General features: G+C 41.2%; 1 protein-coding gene across 2 annotated transcripts; it reads right to left on the bottom strand.

The window, feature by feature from the left end:
• Positions 1-4,491: 4,491 nt before the first annotated feature.
• On the bottom strand, positions 4,492-10,609 carry arv1 (ARV1 homolog, fatty acid homeostasis modulator). Of its 2 annotated transcripts, none has more exons than XM_037085970.1 (5): positions 10,411-10,609; positions 8,871-8,990; positions 8,479-8,632; positions 8,178-8,402; positions 4,492-7,185 (listed from the first exon to the last, which is right to left on the bottom strand). In XM_037085970.1, exons 1-5 carry the CDS (start codon positions 10,453-10,455, stop codon positions 7,058-7,060), a joined length of 672 nt encoding a protein of 223 aa, XP_036941865.1. In that variant the 5' UTR covers positions 10,456-10,609; the 3' UTR covers positions 4,492-7,057. The 2 variants fall into 2 exon arrangements, with proteins under 2 accessions (XP_036941865.1, XP_036941864.1); XM_037085969.1 differs by lacking the exon at positions 10,411-10,609 and adding an exon at positions 9,441-9,598.
• Positions 10,610-10,615: the final 6 nt, after the last annotated feature.

Raw genomic sequence — 10,615 nt, 5'->3', positions numbered from 1 at the left:
TTCAGTCCACACTAATCCTGCTAGAAATCACAATCAGAAATCACGAGACACAAAATATTAACTATCGTCTTCATTCCCCAAAATCCAAGCAGCCTCAGTGAAACTCTACTGGACTCCCTCAGCCAGAGCTGCAGTAATCTCTCCCTCTCTCTGCTGCCCTACTTCTTCTTCTTCTTTTCTCCCGAACGCGTCTCGCTCTGACCTGCATTTAAATGCACCCATCTGCATTTGGCGGGCTGTTTTTGGAGGCTGCCACGCTGCAGCTCCAGTCTAATTGATCACTGCTGCAGCAGGATGCCGAGGCTTTGATGCAGCAGCTCAGATGAACTGCCGATGACGATAACGCTGTTTACGTTCTCACACTCCGAGGCTCCCACTGTGAGACCGGAGAAATGGGTCACGCCACAACCACTCGACTCCGCGGTGCAAAACTCAGGAGGGTCGGTGATAAAAATGCATTAAAGCAATTCAACAGCGAGCGGTGACGGCTGATGGTCCGCCCTGTTGTTCACTGAGCACCAACACGGCCTGTTGACATGCTTGTTATGTTAAAGCTGTAGCTGCACATCCATCTTGACCTTTCTGCTCTGCTTCCTGTATCTGAACGCTTGCAGCAGATTAAAGGGTGAGTTCACCCAAAAGTGAAAATGCAGTCATTACCGTCTCAACGTCGCGCTGGTGAAAAGTTGGGTGAAGTCTCGCGGACCACGAAACGCCGAGAACAGCAGCTGCAGCGTTCTCCTAAACAACTGAAGCAGACGAGGACACGAACGACACGACTGGAAAAAAAAATGTAAAGTGGCTCCGTACAGCTCGTCCAGAGGTCCCAGACTGATTTGAAACGACATAATTTACACATGATCAAACTTGTGCTCCCGCAACGGTGACGATTTTGTAAGATCCAACAAATAACATCTTTTCAAATCAGTGTGGGAACTCTGGCCTTCTGGAGGACTTGAATGATGCCAGATGAGCTGTATGAAGCCATTTTCTCTATTTTTGGTTGTATTTTGTTTTTACATTTTGAAAACACCTACTTCACTTGTTCAGGAGAATGCTCGGAACGCCGTTTTGCTGTGAAGCGTCAGAAATGTTTCGTGGACGACGGAACTTCCCCCTGACTTTCCATCAAGGTGAGGGTGAGTATGCAATGACTCAATTGTCAATTCTGTGGTGAAATAATCCTTTAAAACTAAACAAAAAAGCAAAACTCCCCCAAAACAACTATAAAGATCATACTAAATCTGAGGCATTGTTATACAGCAAGTGAAACCACTCAGTAGTGTATTAAAAAAGGGTTGCATTAGCTTTACTGCAAAAATGCTGCTTACGTGTGAACGCATCGGCAAGGATAATCCCAAATGTGACATATGTGATGTCATAATGTGTCTCAGAGTTGCACTGGCAGAGGTCATTGTTGCGTAATTTGTAGCCTGTAAGTCTTTCGATGAACACACTTTTTATTCAGTTAATCACTGATCACAGACTTTTACTCATTCATTGCTTATTTTGTCATTTTGTACTGTTTATTTGAACTCTTTGGCTACTCCCGTTGACTGTGCTGTTGGGTTTTTTGTGTCTGGCCGTGAAGATGTCTTGAGCCACTGTGTTTTTTTTTTTGTTGTTGTTTTTTTTTAAACCCAGCATTCAAATCTTCTTGACAGTCTTAGGAAAGCCCCTTAAACAGCATTTGGATCTTTAAATGAACAGTAAAGCTTCAGGATTTCAGGAATTCAGGACATTGTGACCAGTGCTGACCAGTCAAAGTGCTCTGGAGCTGGACCGCAACTTACCGGACATCAAGTAAATGATTAACTGCATCTATTCATGTCTGAAAACATCCATTGAAAGCTTTCCATCTGGCTGTCTTTGCAGACAGTTGTGCATCATTTGAGGCCCGTGTCGTCTTCCTCTCTCCGCTCTGTGCTCTGCTCTCGTGCCGGCCGCCCCAGCGTCTGTTGGGAGATTAGAGCAGATTATCATAATCTTGATTGAGAGAGCAAATCCAAGGTGCGCATCACTCTCTCTCTCCGCAGGGAGGGCCGGGACAGATTGCCACATCAGAGCGAGGCAGAACGCCTGCCCATCACGTCAGCACAGACACTGACAGTCGCCAAAACGCTGATTATTGTTGATAATTCTTATAAAACATTGTTGGAGCTTTTCCTCCTGTTTCATTTGTGTTGTTCTACTTCATTTCAGTGAGGCTGTGATGTGACCTATTTGTGTTTTAGGCCTGTTTCTTTTAGACTAAAACACACAAATGACCACTGGTTGATGTTCAACCTAATTTGGATATCCATGTGTCTGCATGCAGCTCTGCCTGCTGCTTGTTGACACAGTGACTCAGCTGCTCTGGAACTGCTTTGAATGCACTGTTTATAACCGACGCCGCGACGTGAAGGGGTTTTCCTGTCTGTTTTAAGATAGTGGTTGCTCGGTCAGTCCACCACTTTGGCCCAGGAATAGATTAAACACACCAGCCGTTATCCACGGAGGATGAATCCTGAAGTCTTACACTGTGAGGTTGATCTTTTCATTTTAAAGGGACAGCTGTAACATTTGGGACGAATGTTCAAGTTTCCCTCAGAATGAATTGCGAGCACGTTGTTGATCCTTTCACTGTATCACCATCTAAAGAAAAGAAAATGATGTGTTTATTCCTTTTTTTGTTTTGTTTTTTTTAAAATTATTGTTTATTTGATAGGGACACGTAAAGTACTTTATACTTGGACAAACTGAAACTGTCTGACGCAGGTGTCATAGTGTTTATAGCAGAGGCTAATTTGCAACATCTGTCCCTAAACGGCTTTCAGGAAAACAAGAAATGAACACGATGAGATAAAGATACAGTCAACTGAGCAGGATGCAATAAAGCACACATCTAAAAACCTGGTTTATGAAAAAAATCAGCCTAGTGCGTTCATGGGGTGTAAGAATAATCGGAAGACGGTGTATCCGACTGGGAAACACAACATATGCTGGTCATTTGTTGCGTTTCTGTGCTGGTTTTGGTGCTGCTCTACGCTGGTTTTTCCAGCAGGGCCGACTTTTAATTTCACATGAACACAAAGATTTAGGAAAAACAACTTCCGAATTTGGGAAGTGGGACCATCCAGTAGCATGTGAATGCAGCATTACTCGCAGGCCTGTGTTGTGTTAGTGCTAATTTGTTGCATGCTAGGCTGGCATGCTGGACTAAGATGTTTAAGATGGCTAGCATAGGGGCATTTAAACTATTAAAAACAGACTGCTGTTGTTATAAGGTTGCTAGCATTTTGATATTAGCACTCAGTCAAAGCTGAGCTGTGCTGAAGTGGCGTATAGCCTGTCAGAGCAACTAGCATGGCTAACACAGAGAACTTAAATGTGTCGTATCTCGGGCTAAATACGACACAATTAAGTTGCTTTTTTTGAATGGAAAAACCAAAATAAAAAATAGCGTGCATATTTATTGCATTAAAACCAACTGAAAATCTCCTCTTTCAAATACACTCAGATTTTTAAACGAAAAGGGGCAGCTTCACTGTTAGCTACAGGCTAACAGATCAACATGAATGCCACTAGTCAACTTTTGAAATTAGGGACTGGGTCAATAGAAAGGTGAAAAGTTACATCAACTGTGACCTCATGTCTGCACCAGTTAGGTAAGACAACTCTTTTGCAGAAACAACAATATATTTTCAGCGACACATGAGGGTTTCTGGCGACAGCAGACTTCAGGTCGTGTTCTCCCTCCAGCTCCCGTCCTCAGGCGCTCACACCGGTCCAGACCTGGTGAGCGGCTGCGAGGTGACTGCTGTTCCAGTAATCTGATTAGTCCGACTTAGATTAAACCACTGCATGCCACAGTAATTGACCAACACTCTCCAGACTCCGCATTTAGAAACATTTTGTCCAGGAGATAGGGCCACTGTGTTGACGAGTTAGGCAAACAGGACACAGGTCGTCGATTCCTATGATTAGTCCCACACGTGTTCATCCTTTAACTGTGGTCAGTACAGTAAGCGTCCATCCTTTGAGTACATATACGTTTTTCTATTCTTTATTTTATGTTTAAAATGGTTTCTTTTATTCAAATTAACTGTTTGTTGCGTTTATTCAGAATGAGCAAAAATATTTTTTAGACGGAATGTTTTCAATTGTAGCTCCTCACTGGACTTGAACCTTTGTCGAGCTTTCTGCCGTCGTTCTGCTGTGTGAGTCCATAAAAAAAAACAAAACAAACACACTGGTTTATTTCTGACACACTGAGATGTTTGTTTGTCTCGGTCGAGCTGATTTTGACATCTCCGTGTTTACACCGATCCGGGCCGCGTTCCTCTCCGCAGAGGCTGCAGCAGGGCGAGGACTCCAAACGCCACATTCCACGTCCGTGTGCTGTCTCTTAACTATTCACAGGCCTGTAACAACATGTATCCATCCATGTGCAGAAGCAGCACACAGACACACTTGCACAAAATCAATAATCGCACACAAATCTCAGTGATTATGTCAAAAAATAGAAATATTTTATTTTCCTCCTCGTACATTTGTGTGACAGACAGTTCAGAGAGCAACATTTAAACTTAAGTGTTTCTCTGCGAGCTCAACCCAAACTCGCCCAACAAGATAGTTTTATATTCAGATGCGTTAGTCACTGCCAATTCTTCAGGGCTCGTCTGTAACATAAAGTCACGTCTATTTCAACAGCAGTTCATTTTAAACATTAGTAGGAAGCAGAAGATAAATGAGGTGCACTTAAACGTGAAGATCTCCTTTGAAACATCATGTAATATTTAGGATATTTAGTCTGAAACGCAATATCACACGTAGGACTTGAGCTTGAACACAGTAAGAAACATTCCGGAAGCCCAGTGAAATCAATGGCAGCATCAGGTCGTTTGAAAATGTATGAGGAGGCAAAAAAAAAGGGAGAATTTTAACATTTTTATGGCTTAACTATTAGAAATATTCATGAACAACTGTTCTCAACAACAGACACCCTAAACAACCACTGGTCAAACGTGTCATTCCCTCCGTTTCCCATGATAATGATTTAAATCGTATTTTTATTCTTGTGATCAGAAGTTATTTACGTCTTTATCACGAGGTAACATTCAGGTGGGCAGGTGAGCGTTTTGTTCTTTCATGATGGTCTGACGGTGATGCGACGATCAGTATGCTCTCGTTCGTGACATTGCCGCACATGACGCAGTTGTTCCTGCAGTGATTTGGGTCTTATATGGCCTCATCTACTAAATCTCATTATCTCTGGCAAACAGCAGTTGTCATCTCGTGATAATAACATAAATAACTCGCTCGGAGGAAGCGCTGATTCGCTAAACAACCAGCAAACTGAAAGAAGGCACTTTGAAAGAAAATGTCTCTTCTTATTAAGACAAAAGAAAGAGGACGAATTCAGAATGAAGAAGGGAACAATTGCAGCGATATCGGACAAAAACAGTCACCTCTTTGGTGCCACTGTTAATTCGATGGTAACTTAGGACTGCAGCGATCACATTTTTCTTTGCGCATCGTCAATTAACCGATTCATTGTTTGGTTTATAAAATGTCAGAAAAATGCTGATCAGCTTTTAACAAGACGACGCTCCTCAAATGTCTGGGGTTTTTTTGTCCACAACCCAAAAGAAATTCAGATGACCGTCGTAGAGGAGTAAAGACGCCAGAAAATATTCACATATATAAAGGCTCAGATCAGAGAATGTTCACTCAAATCAACGAATGGCTTATCACAATGATTAATTAGTCAATTTCTCCATGATAATTTGAATGCCGTTATCCGTGATCTTGTTTGAGAGGAGGTCCCTACATCTGTGAGAGGGGGGGGTGTCCTCTGTCAGATGGTTTTGTTTAGAAAGAATCCCGCCTCGCCTCCCCTCACGTGTCCGGCCGGCTGTGCAGCAGTTCTTAATAACCGCACGACTCCTGCAAAGACTCCTGGGAGGGGGCGAGGCAGGTTCAGCTGTCCGTTCTTTTACGCCAAAGGTAACTGCGCGAGAGAGCAAATTCTCCTCATTCCGCAGACACTCGGCCTGCTCCAGACGTTTACTTTACTAATTGAGCACAAACACTCCGGGGAGGTTTTGTAAAGTTTACCCGCTGAAGCTCTACAATGATTGCTGTCACTCAGATGCCTGGAAGAAATTCTTGCTGCAGTTTGGTGGAATTTTTGCTCAACCTTCTCTAAAACAATGCAACAAATAAATGGCGGACCCCGTCTTAATTCGCAATTCACCTCATAGAATTTCATTAGTTTCAATCATGATGGGAAAAAGTAAGGATTAGGGTTGATCCGATTATTGGAAATGCCTCTGATACTGCGTTTAATGCTGGAATCAGTAACTCTTCTACTTCCCAGCAGTGTCTTCAATGGATGTTTGCAACTTAACGGTTTTGACTGCAAAGTTCAGGTATCAAAATCATTATCCAAACATTTAATAGACTAAATCATCAATTGACCATTCTCTCTCATCACTGGCTTTCAACACTGCAATAAATTATTTATAAAAAGTCAATGTTGTGTCTGTTTTATTAAGTTATTCATTTGTTCTGACAATATATCCTGTCTGTTTCTGTGTGTGTGTGAGTTACGATGAGTGTTTCACCAGTGAGCCAAAGAATGTGTAGAGTGTCGGCTGGTTCCTGTCCAGACAGAGAAGCAGTTATTGTCAAATTACAACCTGAGGGTCTGTGTTTAGAGTGGCCCTGAGAATGAGAGTAATTTAAATCAGGGGATGTTCCCATACTGCAGCTCCTCTCTGGGACAGACACAAATCTCAAGGGAATCTTGAAACGAAAAACAAAAAGAGGGCTGCCGCTTCTTCGACATCGCTGCAAGAAGAAGATGGATCTTTTTCTCTATAAAAGAGCACAGGAGAAAAAAAAACAAACATTGTCTCTTCTGCGGTCTCCTTTTGGGACCTCGGAAGAACAAAACTTATAAAATAAATGTCCTTGTAATTTTCCAGCTCTGCGGGCAGAAGGTTCATTTCTTGCACAGGTTGGCATCCACGATCTCTTCATCGTCCCTGAGATAAGTGGCATTTGTCTGACATCAATCAAACGTCAAAACGTCCTGGACGCTCCACGGGAGCTTTTTACAGGCCTGAGCCACGCAGGTCTCTGACAGCAGGCCGACACACACCGCCATCAGTGACAGACGTCTGCTGCTGTTCAGGATCACTTGAGGAGGGATAGAGGGGAGAGAGATGGAGGAGGAGATTATGAATACACACACAAGTGTTTGTTTTCGTGCAAGTTACAGGACCTCTGAAAAATGTGGAATCAAACACCAAAAAATTACGGTGTAAATCCCCACTTGTACCAACAAACTACAGTAGTAAAATATGGAGGACAGCAACTGCTCAAATCATAAATAAATAAATAAATAAGAAGTCAATTAATATGCCATTATAAATTCAGCCATTATTTCACATATAAAATGTGACATAGATGCTTCTGCTTTCATTAGCCTCTGTATTTACCTCTGTATTCATTTAAGTATTCATTTACTTTCCCATTTTGTTTATCAATGTGTTCATTTTTACTTGAATTTATATATTTACTTATTCATATCTGTATTATTTTCATTCCGCATCTTTCCCCAAATGTATTTCTTTCTTTCTTTCTTTCTTTCTGGTTTTGACAGTTTCAGTCCTACGCTGAAGAAAAACAAGGTCAACAAGACATTAGTGTGGCAGAACGCTGTTAAATTAACTTGTAAAAACACTTCTTATATTGAGAAGACTGAAGATAAAGCAGTGAACAGACTTCATTCATTACTTTGTTATACCAATCAGTCATTTTGTAACTCGTTTCTATAAATATTTTCGACAGAAACTAAATCATACAACCACTCAACGACACGTCAGTGTTTGCTGCACAAAGTTTAGCTGGAGTTGAGGAAAGAAAATGGACAAGGTAAGAAATCAGAGTTAGTTGCCACCTGCTGGTGCTTTCAAATTTTGTTTGAAGAATAAAACTGGTCATTCCCTCATGTCTCACCAGGTTTAAGCTTCTACCTTCGGACAACGTAGTTCTTCAAAAAGTAAGTGACTCCTGACTTTTTTCAATTTCAAAATTTCTTGGTCAGTGTTCGATGCAATAAAAATGTGTTGATCCTTGAAAGAGAAAAATGAGATTAAAGATTGAACAACGCTGGCATATCCTCCTACCTCTGATAGCCTGGGAGTTTGAGGTGAGCACAAACAGTTTGAGGAGGCCCAGACAGAGCGGGGAGTAGTCGTGCTCCCAGATGACAGCGGGGATCAGGAGGACTTTGCCATAACAGGACAGCAGCAGCCCTCTGAGGAGCAGGCTGAGCTCCAGGGGTCTGCTCTGCAGGAGACCCACCACCGCCCAGAGGAAGCAGAGCACACCGCCGCAGAACGCCGACAGCTCTACAAAACCAACAGACGGACATGTCAGAGAGAGATGGATGGTTTTCAATTTTTCAAACAAATGTCACCGTCTTACCGAGGCTGGCCAGTCCAAACATGCTGTAGAACTCCCATTCCTTGGTGTACCTGATGATGTCGGCGGGGTCGCTGCTCTGCTCGGAGCCATGGAGCAGAGACCACCTGAGGTAGGCCTCGCACAGCAGGCAGAACACACACAACTTCCAGTGGATCTGCAGAGGCGGAGGAGAAGAAACACACACGTGAAGAAAACATGAGCGCACACGACAGTATGAGGGCAATGTGTGTAATCCTGCAGGTCTGTCAATTGAGCATCCCATTACTTTTGATGACTTATGTGTCCAGCAAAAGGGCCTGTCATGAACACACAGCATCCACATATGCAATCACAGTTTTTATCTTGATGAACTATCCACGTTCAATGAGGTGAAAGCAGTTGATATTACTTACATTCAAGCTTGTGTTGAACAAAATGTGTCTGAACGCCTGTGTCTTGCACAAAATGGCATCAATCAGGATGATAACTGGGTCATATTCAATGTATTTGTCCACTGGCTTTTGGCAAGACTCCTGCAAAATACAAACACACAAAGTCAGCTAAAGCTATTATTACCACGTTGCTGCCTTGGGATGACACTAATGTTAATGATTACTGTCAAAGCGGTAAGCCATGTTGCCTAAGTTGTGTCTACGTATTTGTGACACACTCAGGAATCAGGTCGGTTGGTTCGAGTCTGTTGCTACATTCAACCAGGTGAACCAGTGCAGCCACACACAGGTGTCACCATAACGAAATGTCGACATTATGTGGAAATGTAGCTTTGCAGTTAGATTCACAGACGTATTATTAGCTATACGTCGCTGACGTTAAACAAATAAAGTAATTCAGTAGGCTGTAACTTAGTAAGACATGGAAACAGGTTATGTATTTGAGCCAACTCATGTTAGCTAGCATCTTCATCACAAACAATAATGTTAAACCAAACACAGTCAACACCAACACGTTAATGGTTAACGCACACATATGGTTATCTTCAGGATGCCGTTACTGTAATCCCTGTGCAACTCCGATGCTTTTTCGTTACATTCAATACACCTAAAGTCATCTTTCCCCATTCTTCTACCTGCGACCTGCTACGAAAAGCCGCTAGCATAACAGACAACCGAAGCGGAAGTAGATATGTCCCACATAGTTTCGCCTTCAGAATAAAAGGGATCCGCTGCCATTAAATGTTATAGAAAGGACATTTTTTATAATGCATTTTCTTTTCTTTTCTTTTCTTTTCTTTTCTTTTCTTTTCTTTTCTTTTCTTTTCTTTTCTTTATTGTGGAGCTCCATTATTATTATACTTTTACCTCAGTATATTCCTGTCGGGGATTACTACCCTGATCCATTTATTGATCAATGGCTGTTGTTAATTGTTAAGTTGCAAATGCAGTTTTTATATACAGATATAAAAAGAAGGTATCTCTACAATGACAACTTTCAGATGAGCTCGGTTCAAATTATACAGTAACTGCAAAATTGAATTCTGTTTGCACATTAATGTACTGCTATTGATAATCCAATAAGGTCATTTATAACAAAACAAAACACTGACACAAGCCTTGCTGCTGCCTTCTGAAAACTTAAACTTTTTTGTAAAAAAAAAAAAAAAAAAAAAAAAAAAAGTAATTACATTACATTGGTACAGTTTTTACATTGTGAGTGCAGGACAATTACTTTTAGTGCAATATTGCTATTTTTGCTTATATAAATGATCTGAATTCTCCATTAACAACTATATACCATACTACATATCATACTATAATATGATAAAATGATAAATTCAAACTTTGCAACAGAATCAGAATCAGAAATACTAACTGGATATAAAATACTAACTGATAAAAAAAAAACAAAACAAAAAAAAAACACCACAGGCTAATCAGAACTAAACAAATCCTTTATGTCAAACAGTGTAGTGATCAATATTATTTGCTGACTTACCCACATCACTCCAAACCAGTTAGGGAAATTGGGATATGGGTGCATATAATCATGAATATGCAATACAAGTCAAATGAAATGTGGGGAACAACAATTTTCACAAAACAAAAAAATACAAATTCAGATGTGTCATAGAATAAACATTTAAATGAAACACTAAAATGTCCCAATATCCCTATAACTCCTTTTCATGAGTGTAATTAGT

Source organism: Acanthopagrus latus, chromosome 22 (assembly GCF_904848185.1).
Source record: "Acanthopagrus latus isolate v.2019 chromosome 22, fAcaLat1.1, whole genome shotgun sequence".
Taxonomy (NCBI): Eukaryota; Metazoa; Chordata; class Actinopteri; order Spariformes; family Sparidae; genus Acanthopagrus; species Acanthopagrus latus.
This window is presented reverse-complemented; position numbering and strand designations above follow the sequence as displayed.

Excerpts from the sequence above, each read along its gene's own strand:
- arv1 (XM_037085969.1), bottom strand. The coding sequence starts at position 9,536 with ATGGGGAAAGATGACTTTAGGTGTATTGAATGTAACGAAAAAGCATCG. Across the intron at positions 8,991-9,440 it reads TCCTGAAGATAACCATATGT|GAGTCTTGCCAAAAGCCAGT; the intron begins GTGCGTTAACCA and ends TGTATTTTGCAG. Across the intron at positions 8,403-8,478 it reads GTTTGGACTGGCCAGCCTCG|AGCTGTCGGCGTTCTGCGGC; the intron begins GTAAGACGGTGA and ends TTGGTTTTGTAG.